A 16,762-nucleotide genomic window follows, 5' to 3' on the forward strand; every position below is an offset into this window, starting at 1 on the left:
GCAGTGGTCGTCATGCGTGGTTGAATTTCGTGTAAACAAACAATATATTTTATACGTTGTCGTTATGGGTCTCTAATATCCAACAAGATGTGTGATGACCACTACCCTTTGCATTTCTGAGATTCACTCAGATACCCAATATTATACCCCAGTGTTTCAATTTAACTTCTAGGTACTTCTGTTCAGTTGAATGTTAATAAACTTTCACTAACAGTATCTTAAAATAATACCCCATGCATTTGAAAAATGAAAACTCGTAATACTGTAAAATACATTACCGGTATTTTCACTTGGAATTAATTTTTGCTATTTTTGCTGATGGAATGATTCAGTGAAAATAAAATCCAGCGAATATACTGTTTTTTTTTTTTATATTTTACATTCAACTTATCAAAAATCAGTGAAAATAAATTCCATACAAAACACTCAAAAAGTCTTTTCAGCGAAAATGAATTCCAGCTAAAATAAAGTATTCTACAGTATATTATTTTTATTCATTTCTTATTAAAAGATGTTTTTCTGGAAGCACTAAATTTTTAAATATTGTTTCCACATTTTTTATAATTCAAGTTGCAGACCAGGTACACCTTCTCTCAAAGCACATATTTAATAGAAACACACTTGAACTAAAAATGACATTTAGTGTATAATGGACCATTAAAACACAACTTATTTTGATCATACATCCATGAAAGCAAATACAGTAACCATGCCCCCCCCCCCCCCAAGTCACCCACCTCATACACTTTGCTATGAACCTTAAGTCTCCAGTATGATATCATCTTAATATTTATAATGTGACCTTTGTAATACCTGGTCATAAATCTGTTCATTATTTCGTCAGGGCTATTACGACTGGATGAAAGATAGGAATTTGTACTCCCCCACCCAACATTCAGTGTTATGACTTGATGACATAATGTTGACAACACTGTATTACAATTAAGTATACCACTTGTCTTCCCTCAGCAACAACATGTCAGGCATGACACAATACATGTTTTAACTTCACAACAGTATAAGTGTACATTGAATTTATTCATACTAAGTATTCAAGGTACCAGAACAACATATTGACAAGTCACACTGTTTAGTAATGCCACTATGACTGCCTTGTCAATAATTACTTGCACTGAATTAGGTTTCACATTGAAAACATTGACACCCAGGAACTTAATTTTCATTATTTTTAAAACAAACATTTTTACAAAGAACGTCATACTTGTATTCCAAACTGTTTACTTATTATGATACCAGAAAAGCCGATGGACTTTTGGTAAAAATGGCAGAATAAGTACAACAAATATAACACATGTACTCCACTGCGTCAATATTACCAACATCAGTGTGGTTGAGTCACTCTTGTTTTGTAAGAATGAATTGTAAGAATACAGTTCAAGTTACTTTGATTTAAAACTAAAAAAGCCACTCTATAAGTAAAATACATTGTCATCTATGGAGAGTTTAATTGTACTACAACTTTAATACATTGTTATGACTGGTAATATTCTCGGCTTATCAAGCTTATACGAGTATATTTATTTTACCGCGATGACATTCCCTGGGTGTATAGGGCCAACATTTGGTTGGATGTCTAAACATTAAAGAGATGTGGTCATCACGTAATGTTTGTTTCAATGTTGTGTAAACAAACAATGTATTTCACTAGCTTTGCTATGAGTCCCATATCAAACAGGACGTGACGTGAGGTTTTATCATGTCTTGTCGCACACATGTTGTAATATGCACGTTATCAAAATAGTGCTGATAAGGTATAAAGTAGAAACAAAAATCAATTTGGGGTCAATTGGGAAATAAATTAACATGATACCTGTATCAAATGCACTCCAAATTGAACCAATCAACAATATTATTATCACAAATTTGTAACTATTTGAGACATATTAAATAAAATAGTATTGTTGGTAACATTTGGTTCAGAGTTTTTGGCATGTCAAGTAATAAACATAGCATAATAAATTCAACAGGTGTAGTATTTGCAAGATATCTGTATCACATGTCTGGCTAAAAATTATCAATTATTTATTTCTGACCGTGTTTCCAGGATTTGGGGCTATCATCAAGTTTTATGACAAGTCATATAACAAATCTATATTCAATGTGAAGCTAATGTACACCAGTTTCTTAAGTTGTTTCCTATATAACCATTTGATTCCTCCCTTTTGAATTTATCATTTATCAGATCATTTAGCATTACATACTTCCTAGGTTCAATAGTTGCTTTTAGCATGCACCAACAGAAACAGCAATGCATGACAGAATTTACTGTAGTGAAGACAAATAATAACAGTGAAATATTTCAGATTTTGATCAGTATAACTCGCTAAACTTTAGATTTGATTCAGTTACTGATACTCAAAAATTCTTCAATTTATTTTGCTGAACAATACCACTTTAAAAAGTCTTGTTTACTTTCAGTCACATGGCATGTGCTCTTGCCACTGACTATAGAACACCTATGCAATACATTGCTTGAGGGGATGCAGATTTAGAAATCATCTCCATTATATAACACTTAAAGCCAACACACCACAATAAAACACAGACTCATAACAAAGTTAATTACCACATGTCAATGAGATTCAAATAAATCCAACCACACATATAGAATGTCTAAAACAGCAAGGCATTATAGGAATGGGTGTTATAATTCAATGTATCAACAGTCTCAATTGAAGTCTCAAGTTACAAGTCAGCATTCCAACCCTGGATGCTTTAAGGTCAGTGCCAGTTCAAGGTGAACTTAAAACCATATCTGGATACTGTCAGCTCCAGATACAAGACTGTAACTACTCAATCTAAAATTGAATTCTTAACATGCAGATAGTCTAATCTGAAATATGTTAAATGAGGTTCACACCAATAGTGATTGCCCATTATATCATTTTTAATACTGTGGAATACTTTATTTTCGCTGGAATTAATTTTCGCTGAAAGGGCTTTTTGGTTGTTTTGCTTGGAATTTATTTTCACTGATTTTTGATGAGTTTAATGTGAAATATAGGAAAAAAAGTATATTTGCTGGATTTTATTTTCACGGAATCATCCCTTCAGCGAAAATAGCGAAAATAAATTACAAGTGAAAATAAAGTATTCTACAGTAATACATTCCTTATTGCCATGGATTTATGCCATTACTTTACTTTTTATCTTAAAATATTTGTTTCAATATTTGTTCAATAACATGGTTCCAAAAAGTGATAAATTGTCGTTGGCATGATCCTAATATTCGACCAAATTTTCCAAAACCTTGACGATTAATTTAGTTCAGCATGATAATATTTTCTAATGTACTCAACGGAATTATCACTCCCACAATGCATTGCACATAGGCTCATTAACTAGTGCAAAAATGAAATTTGGCTTAAAATCTAACATATAATGTTCGCTAATAATATTTCCAGTTCTATCCACCTGAGTTAACACCATTTGTTGATTTCACTTTTTAATATTTGAAGATAGTCCCTTTAATATATTATAGTTGACAACACTACTCACCAGTTTAATAGTATCTTGTGGACGTAGCAACATAAACATTGCCTGTAAATGATTCTGTATATCACCAACAACTGAAAAAAAAATTATATATCTCATTGTATATAAAGTGTTCCAACAACTTAGCCACAAAATTCAGAAATGAGGGTGGACTATTCTTATACCTAGTACATTTGCTGTTGTGTTATCACAAAAAATATGTGTTAAACCTATTATTTTCAATGGCATTTTAATTTCACTATTTTGAGCAAATTCACTGGGATTTCAAGGTCCCAAACTTAGCAAAAAAACTATGAGTTCCATTGTTATTTTACAAGTACATATGAAATTAATTTGGTAACTTTTACTCACCAGCGAAAATATTTAAATTAATAATCAACAAATAATTAATGTGTTTACAGTAGTGTTTTGACAAGATACTAAAATACTTTATAAACTGTTTCTGTTAGTAAATATTTTCACCATTTGATCACTTGACATCATTGTAAAAATGAAATATGTCTTCCTATTTTATACCTTTAAAAATTAACCTTTTCAACCCTTCACAAAATAAACCGGCATAATTTTTTTCATATTTATTTTTCTAAGATTCCTAAAAAAGAAATTTTAGTAACCACATAAAAATGTACAAAAATTTTACACCCAAATCATTGTAGTACACCCCACCAAATGAAATGAAAATTACTGTATTTGCTCTATTTGACGCACATCATTCTATAAATAAACAAGCAGCCTGTCGGCTGAGATAGCTCCGCTGTTAGCAATGCACATGGCAATTAAAGAACAGAAGATATCATTAGAAAATGAACAAATCTGAGAGAGGTCCATATGTAGTACCTATATGTATAATATATTAAAGCAATTGGACTTGCGGTTTTCAACAAGAAGTCGAAAATATCACTTTTTACCAAAAATTACAAAAATATTCAACAAAATTAGAGAATTGAAGATATCATCATGAAATGAACAAATCTGAGAGAGGTCTACCCAAGGTACATATACAGGAAGTATCAAAGCATTCAGGCTTGTAGTTTTCAAGAAGAAGTTGAAAAAGTAAAACATTGACACAGACGACGACGGACAATCACTCATATGATAAGGTCCGCTCGACAAAGTCGGCAGCGGAGCTAAAAATGCATATAGGCCAAAAATTGCATTTATTGCATACTGAATTATTATAATATTCTTTTGATCATAGAAACACCTCTATTATTTACATAAGTGCATGCACCACTAATAGAACAAATACAGTACTATGCTTTTGTGATTTTTCACAGACAACATTCATGAATATTTGAGTATACACCATGTATGTTTGCAGGACAATAAACTGCATTGTGAAAGACATTAAAATATAAATATTATATACATGTATATATACATTATATTGCTTGTAGGTCACAAGTATAACCTAAACTCAATCAATCATTCAACAACATTCTTTACTGTAATGAATTACAATTTTTTGTAAATTATAAATCAAATTCCATGATAGTGACCTGAATGACCTTGAATCTGAAAGGATATTGATAACAAAATGAGTGGCATGAGATTGAGCCACTCGAAGACTGGACAATGAATAACTCTGACATCCGTTGTAATCAGAAACTGAATGCATTGTAGGTGTGCATCCATGCTGATAAGATTTGATTCAACACTACTATATGCATTGTTGATGTGATGTAAACCACCGTGGGGGGAATATGTATGCACATCATGGCTACACTCAACCCTGAATTCAACTATTCATCCTGATCTAAGTCACATCAAAACATCATATAAATTGGGAAGATCAGTGTTAACATATGTGGTGATAGAAATACAAATAAAGATGTAATATACCAGTTATGACAAGCTGGTGAGGTGTTTTATTCAGTGAGTGTACCTGTGAACAAGATGCAATTAAACGAGATACTAGTACACAAAAACTATGGCACTTTTGGTCCATCTTAACAAACAAATTAAGAAAAATTTCAGTCCACAGAGAGCAAGAATGTCTGCATTTATGCGTCCTGGTTGAAATCGGCTGTGGAACTTGTATAATTCAACAAAATACTGGTGCACAAAAACTATGGCACTTTTGGTCCATCTTAACAAACAAATTAAGGAAAACGTCAGTCCACAGGGAGAAAGAATGACTGCATTTTATGCGTCCAGGCTGAAATCGGCTGTGGAACTTGTTTAATTCAACAAAATACTGGTACACTAAAATTATGGCACTTTTGGTCCATCCATAGACCTTAAAAGACAAGGTCTATGGTCCATCTTCGCAAACAAATTAAGGAAAATGTCAGTCCACAGGGAGAAAGAATGACTGCATTTTATGCGTCCAGGCTGAAATCGGCTGTGGAACCTGGTGGGCTGGCCATAATTTTGATACTACAATTATAAGGTTATAAAATGTGACCCTGGGCTCCATAGTAAATTGAAATGAGCCACTACTAAACTGGTATTCTAGCAATCCCTGGGTATGAGAGTTTACATCATTATAAATCAGTTAACTTGAAGGTCATGTTATGGTGTACTATTGGCATGGTATCAATTATATTGCACACTTAGAAATTACAATACGGCACACAACACTAAGAATGTTTATATCAAAGGCATGTTGTTCGAAACATATGCCAATATTTGAATAATTAATAAATAGATCCAGAGGTCAGTACTGTCCAATTTGTTTATAAACCTCATCACAGGCAGCAGGTTTGTTCATTTCGTGACAACATTTTTGAATATACACATTAATAAAACAAAGACAGCATAATTACCTGGGTGCTTGGTGATCGGTCGGACAACATTCTCTCCTCCATTTGGAAGGATTAATGCAGCGCCTTTTACAGCAAAGTAACTTTCACTGAAACTGGAATGAGACGTGAGACTGACAATACCCATACTTGTGAAATAGGCACTAAGATTTCCTATTCTTTGAGCATAAAGTCTGTGGTAATATTATTAAGACTATAGTAGAACTACAATACATCACATACACAGTGAATGCATATAGCATATAATTAAAATCCAATGCAATGTATTGTACATCTTCAATTGGTGGAAGCATATATTAGAAAGAAACCAAACTTGGAAGATCATTTACAACATCGCAATCAGTAAAGATACAGCTTCCAGGGCAATAATTGACACAGTAAGTTCCTGACATATGCCTACAGAGCTACAGTGATAAGCAGAGCAGGTGATGATAGTAGAACGCCTTGTAGGGGAAGCACATGATATGCCAGGAATACTAAGTATTCAATTAGGTGCCTTAAAATGGAAATGATATCATAGCAGCAATGCCGTTCACAACTTGGAACTCCAAAGATGACTTCAACAATTATATTAACCTTTTAACAACCAAAGTTAACTTCAGGCACCATTCACAAAATAGTTGTCCATTTATAGTCTGCTCTATGCCATATAAAATATGGGCAAAAATTCCAAATTTTTTGCATAAAGACAGGAAAGAATCTCACATTTTGTTTATTTGGTCCAAAATTAAGATTAAATTCAGTGAAAAATTACAGAAAATATGAACAAATTTACCCAAATTTAAGCAGGGACAAAATTTGGCGCTCAAGGGGCTATATTTATTTATTTCTTACATTTCTATATTTCGGCAAAATCAAACAAATGGTTAGATGCACACCTTTTAAACTCGCAAGAAACAGATGCAGTGTTTCAGGTCATGAAAATATATCAAATTTGATATCAACTAAAATTGTTGCATAACTAATGTATTCAAGCAGCAAACAAATAATGTTTTGTATTTAATGATTGTAACAATCGTAACAATTGTATCTTTCGTTTTATTCATTTCACTTTCATTACATGCACAGACTAATCTGCCTGTTGGGATTATGCAAATTATTAATGTCAGAGGCTGCCATCAAAGTATATCAATAAATACCCAGATTTTAAAATGCTCAACTGAACAGCTATAATTCACTGTAATATCAAGAGGTGACTTTCCCAATTGTAAAGAACTCCTCAGAGATGAGAACACATGTGGTCTATCATGATCTCAATTGTGAAAGGTGAAACATTTCAATGCAACTTTAATAGGAAGCAACATTTAGAAATAATTCCCATTTTAGAAGGTCTTTACTGTTAATGCAATGATGTAACTACCTCAACTTTGATAGTGATAAAGCATCAGCTTTTCACTATAGTCTTCCATAAAAGAGCTCCCTGTAGATATATATATACGTCACTCAACACCACCCTCTGTTTAATTAATTGAAGGGATATATTGCAAAATATCTAATTACCTTTTTTGATGCTTCAACTTTCTCTCATCATGAGCATCGTCATCTGTTTCCTGTCAAAGAAATCATAATGATGTTTTTCTGTTAGTAGATGTCATCAATGCATAGTTGTAGGTGCCAGTAATTTGTTTTTGTCTTTCATTATGGCCAATCAATCTTATGTTGTTGTTTGAAGCGGGGGAAGGGGGATCAAAAGTATGTCATTATCATAGTTGTTGGTATTGTTAACATTGTTGTGCAGTTTATTTATATAATTCTTAGCAAAAACCTCAATACATGTAGATGGTTTTCAGGTTTCAAGTGTGAATGTATAATACATTGTTCAATTACGTAAAGACACTGCTAGCTTGTTCAAAGTTTTTGCATGACGTGCACTATCAATGTGACTCATGTTTACCCAAATTTGTAAACGAAACGACACATTTCCAGGAGTTCACTGTAGTACATATTTCAAGTATTTAACACTTGATGGTACATCAAATACATACTTATTTAGTCGTAAGTAACCAACTATGAACAAAGTGGCGGATAATTTTTACGTAATGCCATGTGACACAAAAAACCTGTAAAATGCCCTATTCCTGACATTTAATGTCATTGTTATCTCTGTTGAATTTTAACATAAACCATTTTATATGTATGCTTAGGAATACAACATGTTCATGGCATTATGGCAAGTTAAGCCATCTTTTCTTTATAAATATTTCCTTCTCAGACCAGATTAACTGACTCTAGTCTGACGATTTGTTTTAGAGTGATTCAAGTATATATCAATAAACTGAGAAAATAAGGTTATAATGGTAGTTTTTAAGATCATTTTCAAGTTTATTTCCCATAAGCTTTTCAAAACAACAAAATAATACCAGTAGTCACTAGTAGCTAGGTCACCAATCTGACATATATAACTTTATAGCCTCAAACGCAAAAACATAACAGCAGACGTGTACAGGATACCATGCTGGATACGATGACGTCTACTTCATTAAGGTGAATGAGGTGACATGTCTAACAACAAACAACATCCTGTGTTCAAGGTAGTCTTGGCATAGCTACTCACATAACATAATTATATAATTAATACATTGACGGTATTACAGGAAATATCCTACCAGAAACACATGGGGATTGGCCCTGACAAACTCATTATTACTATTGTCAATAATTACATACAAGTTTTTCAGTAGCAATATACATTGACGTAGTTACATGTAAATGTCAAACATACAATAACTCAATTGAAAAGTAAGTAATCAGTGTTTGAAATTTATCAAAATTGTTTACCAGACACACGAGGGCAGGTAACTTTCAAATTTCACTAGCCATGCCAGAAAGTAAACTGTCCTGCATTGAAGATTATTTTTAAATATTTCACTGTCTCCTTGGTCATCACTACCATAATCTGAGAAGTCGAATTTATAAATAAAATGTTCTATTTCAACTTGTTGTGTTCTCTGTCCCATGATCTTTGTATTACAAATGTAGTCATTAATTTTGTTCCAGCTCAAAATTGGGTAAATTTTTTCACATTCCCTGTAATTTTCACTGAATTCAATCTTAATTTTTGACCAAAAAGACATTGCTTCTAGTTTTTGATCAAAAAAGTTGAAATTTTTGTCAACATAGTCTGTAGAAAAGAGCAGACTACAAATGGAACTATTTTGTTGATTGTGCATGAAGGGTTAAACTTTATTCAATAATAAGATTTAGTGAAATATCACATTTAAAATTTTAATTGAAGCAGACCACCGGGAATGCAAGTTTTAATTTTTACTAACCCGACTTGAAAGTTACCCGCCTCAGGCATACAGACAGGCAGTAATTTACTCATGCAATCAGGTAATAAAGATAACAAAATCAATAAACTAAGCTATTTTTAAAAATATCACTATGATTCATTTAAATTTAGCAAAACATTTTGCCTACCAAATTTTGCTGCAGAATTTTATTTTAATACATAATTTTAGGCAAAACAGATGGAATATCATATTGGCTGCAATGAGGTTATCACTTTATACGAGTGATGTCATATGTTAATATTATTATAATTTTATGGAACTATGTTTATTAATCATATACTAATTAATGCTAATTATGCACGGCGTCTAAGCGTGTCAGTGAAAGCACATTACAGTTGCGAATAGTCTGGTCTGGAAAATGGCTGAAATATTACCTTTCTAATAGTGATATTTTTTCAAAATAAAATTTCAGTCACCATAATTATAAGTTATTGACATTTAAGCATGCAAGTATTGGTAATCAATGTCATCTTGCCTGAAATTCTGATATCGCATCGATGAAATCACATGATTTTCTCTGTGTACACATGTATTGTCGAAGCACACAGACTGATGATGTTTATTATGCATATCACCACATTTAGTGTAAAATATTATTTAGTGATATTACCCACTACACATTGCTATGAATATTCACCATGGTCATGTGAAAAGTCTAGCTGCCCTGTGGGGAACCACTAAAACAGGTGACCACACAACAATATCACTGTTTTCTCAAAAAAACAAAACAACGTCAACACTTAGATCTGACATGCACACCAGCATACCTACCTGTTTTAAGGCACCTTGGTAAGCACCTTTGCTATAACATGTATCCATCCTAGAGAACACACTGACTAGACCACACAACACTACACACCGCAACACAAATGAACTCGCATATAGGAAGCCACAAAAATCATAACATAACTGTGCTGTGAATATTAAAGACTCCCTAATGTCCCTGGCATCAACCCAATACACAAAACGCATAGCAATGACACCAAGGACATTGACGCAGCTGATGCTGGGATTCAGTGTTTTCATTTTTTACAGCATATCACCCAGTCACATAAAAGTGTCCTTCCTCTGGCAAATACAGTGGAGTATTGCTTTCAAGGCAAGTATTCAAATCACCATATAATATTATATACACGGACAACCTTCTGTAATGTGATTGAGCATGACTTTACGATGCCCTCATCAAATAGTAATATAGATAATAGGGATTCTTTATAGTTAAACAGTTTGGGTAATGCACAAGATCAGAGGTTGGGTGAGCCTTGCTGATAACATGTCTGGACAAACATGCTTCAAACAGATGGGTTCTAGTTTTTATCTCTGAGTCCCCTGGACGTAAACATGAGCAATGTGTTCATTTTGTCACAATAAGGTCATCATTTGTACTAAAATAAATGTTATTACACAGATCAGTGCCTACATTTTAAAACATCATCACCGCCATGAAGCCTCTCTCGTTTCGTTACTGTTAGATTCTAAAAATATATTAGTAGTTTGTGTTATTTCACATGCTACTACCCGGTAATTTAGATTCTAACATTTGTACATGTACATCTATCTTTTGTGCATCATTGTGTTTCTGGAACACAAGTAACAGTACACATATTATTCTAGAATACCGGTAATTGTTGCAATATGAAGCATGCTTTTACATAACCACAATTTCAGATATAATGCCACTACAAGTACATGTATTACTGCAAAAATAATGTTCACATTACTAATTTTCAGACGACTGTTCATGTCTTCGAAAATTCAAACTAAATCTTTAACAAAAAATCTGTGACTCACACATACATGTACATTAACTGATTCTATTATGACTAGAAACAAGACTTTTTTTGGACCCCATCCTGCCAAAAAGCAGGAGTTAAAAAATAGGGGAGTCTGAAGTCTTTAACCACTAGATTTTATTGCCAGACTGCTGATTTCAAATCTACTAGTTTGTCAAACTCAGGTTTTCATTACTATTGGCAAGAAAAGTTATGCTAACATAATTTCATAATTTTGACTAAATTATCAACATTCTTCTTTGCTTCTGCATTATTCATGTTGAGGAAAGCTACCATCACTGTGCATGCCAAATGCCATCATGTTTAACTGTGAAGCACCCAGAAAAAAACATGCGGTTAAATGGAACTTTGACCTAAGATTATCAAAGTCGTTGTGTGGTACTAAAAGACTGTGCATGGTGCCTCTGTATCATGTAAGCGTACTTTAGAACACATATGGCGGAAAAGCAAAAGATCCTTCAGCAACGAGCCTTAGATCATGAAATGAATTTATTTTTTCAGGACCAGTGCATAAGTCCACATGTCAGATTAACTGAATGAACAGCAATCACCCCCCCCCCCCGATTCCTCATGTACATGTACATACAGTACTACCCTCAAACTATGAAAACATAGTTAGAGTATACACACGAAATAATGCAATGTTATAAGGAATTAGTTATACTGTATATGCATACTATGTTATAAACCGACCATACGGATGACTCATGCAAGATTAGATTTACCAGAATGTAAATTTCTATAGTAAGCATGATCACACACAATATTCAAAATAGACGTCAAAAGTCATGCTGTTGTTAGATCTTTATACAAACTATATTTATAAATCATAATAATAATTTATTACACCCTCAGAAATACAAGTCTTATCAATTATTAAACAGCAATAAATGAATGGAAATATGCTAGCCTTTTGTCTGGATATACAACTTGATCTTGTATTCAGAACATGAAGTGGCACAGACTTTACTTCATAGTAACTGACAGGTAATCCTTTGAGTATCTCTACTTTGGACAGATGTTTGTGTGATGAGTGTATATCTGCTCAGTACACAGACAGTATTTTACATTCATTGTACAAAATTAGAAATGTGATTGATATAATTGCATTATGATAATTAATTAATTCAATTTTTTTTCGAGTTGAGGGAAATAATTCACTTTCCATCAGAATGTGTAGCTAGGTATTTTCCAATCATTTTGGCGAGTCATTCAGCCCACTCCATACTTAGTCTAGAAACATTGGATTGATTTTGCTCATACAGTCAGTGTTTTTGTTTTTGTAATAGGTTGATGAAAAAGTTAATAAACAGTAGTGGTTTTATTTTAAGAAACCATACAATGGCACCTAGTTCTGTGCATTTAAAGTGGTGATTAATTTTGATATACCAACAACCCAAATTGGGACGTCTCTAATGCATGTTTTATTGTATTCAAATTAGTATGAAAGTGACACCTTTTCATCTGAGGAGCCAATACACAAGTATTCATAGAACTAACTTATATTATCATTTAAATTTGTATTGCTTGGTATGCGTCTAGTGTTACTCTGCAACTGTAGACTGCCCATGCCGTGTATACCAAATATGCTCTATTAGTAGCGCATACACTTACAGGTATGTCCTAGCTTATAATAAATAAAATGTAATTGCAAGTATATATTGCAATAGTAAAACACGGCTAACACTTGAAAGATCAAGGGTAGAGGGAATTAAGCAACAAGGTCAATTCGACATACACAAAGATAGGTTATTTTACAAGAATAATGACAATAGCCAGGCTATCCTGTCAACACAATAATATAAGGTGAATTCCAGCCATTCACAGTGAATCGTTATGCTGGGCGTATGCTAAGTAACAATTAAGTGTAATGAAATGGAACAACTAATAACAGTAATCACCAAGGAATACACACACACTGTCAATGTCACAGCAACACCTCTGGTAACCCGACACTCACTAATGCCAATGCAGTGCACTGAACTGAAGTTAAATGCGATATTTGGCCTTCTTATACTGTACGTGCAGTGGACATGAATAGTGTCTTGATATGTAAATATTTATTATGTTGTACCTGCTGTACACACCCATACATAACAATGACCAAATCCAAGTGCCCTCAATACAGTAACAATGTACATATTCTGACTGAATCTACATTTGCATCATTATTTACTTTACTCAGACTTATGCTACTAATGACCTCCACACATGCAGTAGTGCCATGTGGGATGAGAAGTTGGTTCTACATGTATGTATGCTGTTCTATGTATGCAGCTTGCACATAATCAAATCCAATGATACTGTGGGAAGTTTATTATTGTGACATACCTTAAAATGTATGATCTATATATGCAAGGTGTTACTCGATCTGTGATACTCTCACTTATTTTTGGTTTAACGCCCAAATCTCTAAGGGTATGTATTATAGAATGCCTAACAGCCACAAGTATTAAACTCTCGGTCATGTGCTCAAAACTGTTAAATGCAGGTGACAATTGTTTATGTTTTACTTCTTAATTCCTGCAACACCTAAAATTATGCAAATTTAACATCTCTTATATAGCAAATCAAAACTTGGGTCAATTATATGTGCTATATTTCCTGGCTTTAGATGCTAAAGGCACAAGACAGACTTAGTGGTCTGGTTTGGTTGTTACGGAAGTAAAATAAATGTATCACTAACATTGGGGTATAAACAAGGTATAAACAGTTTCCCTATGTTTGTAATATATATTATAATACACCTGACACCGAAAGGAATAAAATTTCCATCTCCGTAAAAACGCTGCACAGGCGTGTTTGAAGGTATTACGAGCATGTTCAATGTCTTCATTAGTTAGAAATTGTGTGTTGTATATTTAAGTCACATTCAAGAAGCGCTATCATCACTTGACAGTCGATATGATCACGGTACTGTGCATATTTTACAGTATTTTTGTATTAACCTCATACATTGCTGAGATAAATGATGTATGGGGTTTGTAGGTCCACGCATAGTTCGACACAACACATGTACATGTATGGGAACTATGAAGTCACTGACACCAGAAACTATAAAGAACATTTTATATGGATGTAAGATGCAAGACTTTACCCAGCTGTAATAACTGCTGGTAGCGGATCATCTTACATTGCTCCGTTCAAATTTTATGTAACAATATATCTTACACATGTTTTACATGTTGCATGGGACCCACAGCGAACATAACATCCACTGTACTTCTACTATACATAGGTAATCAAAAATAACAGAAAGGCTAAGAACATCTAGAATCTTATAAATTATGTACAAACCTGTCACTGTCATCACATTCTGACGTGTGACTCAACATGGTTACGCCAAGGTGATAGTTTATCTTTGCAACACATTCCTAGTCAATACATTACTTTATGTCAACATAATCAAATTTAATATTTGTATTTCATACATATATGATATGTAAACAATACCTCATATTATTAATCTATAAACATAATATATGGCATATACATGTATAGGGGTAGGGAGAAATAAAGGTTATCAACACTTCACCTTTATTAAAAGGTTAAATTTCCAAATATGGTGTGCAGCTGCCCTTATTTAAAATAGCACAATTTTACTAAATTGTTTTGATCCCAAAACCAATCAAAAATATAATCTGAAAATTTCATTTGTAATCTATGTTTTTAGAATTGAATGAATCAACATATATGTATCAATTCATATAATGTTTTAAGCATCATACATGTAGTAATCAAACACATTCAAATTTTGATGCATTTTATACATATGTCACATGGGACTCACAATCATTATACTGTGTGATGACTAAGCGATGATTGAATATATGTATATATGCCGACATTAACATCTTTCTGGAAATCAGAACAATTGATCAGATAAACTAAACCTTATACCATCGGCCAATGACCTAACAAATAATTTAGAACAGTGTGTGATACTTGGAACCGCTGGAATGCCAGCACAGACACAAGGGTTCAACACTTGACCTTTGAGAAGACCAACTAACACAATAATCAGCAGAACAAGATATAACAATTAAAGAAAAAATTGATAAATGGTTGCCTTTCGTTCTGAAATGGATAAAAATGACAATATTTAAGTCCACATCTGTTTTGGGGTGAATTATGTAGAGACAGTAATGGCATTGAGCTTGCTAATATGACAGTTATGTTTGATTCCCCACCCATTTATTGGTATTAACCATAGATTGCTTAAAATGATTGAAATGTCAATACTAACACACGGCAGATAAAGTATCTATATATGATGTACTATATTTCTCAAGTACTATGTACAACACCTCAATTTTAGTGATCAAACAAAGAGTTCAAATCAGCCACACTCACCTGGGCGGTATCAAGATACGTCACGTTATAGCAATGATCACTGCATTCCACAGCAACACTGAAATCACAGCCCCCACCAGTCAGTGCCATCATGAGAGAGTGTCAAAACAATGCATGCTAGTACACATGAGCTCTACACAGCTGATCCAGGTCAACTATTAAATCACATACAAGTATATGCATAGAATTCCTCTGAATTGAATTGAATTGGCCTACAGTAGATAACACTAGATGTGTGCTGAAATTGATAGTCACGCCACGTTACATCAGCACTGCATTCTAGTGTAAAACTCTGCATGTAAGATGTACCCGGTATCTTTAGCACCATCCAAACAATGCGGTCGCTGTTAATAGTCAGTCTTCTGAAAACAGAGTCTGTTCTGCCAAGCACCCTTCTCAGACTACACTACTGTCATCGTAGTAGAGTGTCTCCCAAACTATGTACACAAACCGCAGCCCGTGATACTGCAGGAGAACCTTGTTAATAAGGAAATGCCAGCAAAACTGGAGAGCAATTATCAAATCAAGCAGCTGATACATTCCTTAGTTGGTACAAACATAACAAAATGGTTGGTGCAGACTAGTGAGACGACCATGAAATGAACTACAGAATAGAACGTCTGTCTCTATGTCCTTCCATGGAACAGATTTGTGTGAGAGCTTTGTACAAGATCTGTTGATTATCACAGAGCAGAAGATTTATATTCATTCACTTAAGGAGTCTTCTCAACAGAGTGGAACACCAACCCCTTAACATAGCAAAATAAAGCTATAAAACATTCACAATTTAAGGAGCTAAACACAAAGTTGACATATAAAATAGATTTAAAACAAATTACCTTATCAACTTTTTTTTTAAATTTCTAAGTATGTGTACATATATATAATTGAGAAGTAAACAAAGTTTGACATTTAATTGTAGAAATTTTGTCCAACTTAAGCAATGTTTAACGTTATCACTTTGTTTTTGAAATTGTGAATACCAGTCAGAAACAGTTCACTGTATCCTGGTCTTCCTTCGCCAGTTAGCAATGATGAATTT

The 16,762-nt window shown here is 33.4% G+C and overlaps 1 protein-coding gene across 3 annotated transcripts in view; it reads right to left on the minus strand.

Moving 5' to 3' along the window:
* Positions 1–16,181, minus strand: part of LOC100376065 (uncharacterized) — a 33,258-nt gene extending 17,077 nt beyond the window's left edge. For 2 of the 3 annotated variants that reach the window (XM_085491177.1, XM_085491176.1), the window contains exons 1-4: positions 10,346–10,462; positions 7,782–7,831; positions 6,285–6,376; positions 3,520–3,590 (exon numbers count right to left, since the gene is read on the minus strand). In XM_085491177.1, the coding sequence (XP_085347303.1) occupies positions 3,520–3,590; positions 6,285–6,376; positions 7,782–7,831; positions 10,346–10,393 (261 nt within the window). In that variant the 5' untranslated portion in view covers positions 10,394–10,462. Of the gene's footprint in view, positions 1–3,519; positions 3,591–6,284; positions 6,377–7,781; positions 7,832–10,345; positions 10,463–15,720 lie in introns of those variants that run through there. The other variant, XM_085491178.1, reaches the window with a different exon arrangement.
* Between the last annotated feature and the right edge of the window lie 581 nt (positions 16,182–16,762).

The sequence above is a fragment of the Saccoglossus kowalevskii genome, chromosome 16 (genome assembly GCF_978046115.1).
Source record: "Saccoglossus kowalevskii chromosome 16, keSacKowa6.1, whole genome shotgun sequence".
Classification (NCBI taxonomy): Eukaryota; Metazoa; Hemichordata; class Enteropneusta; family Harrimaniidae; genus Saccoglossus; species Saccoglossus kowalevskii.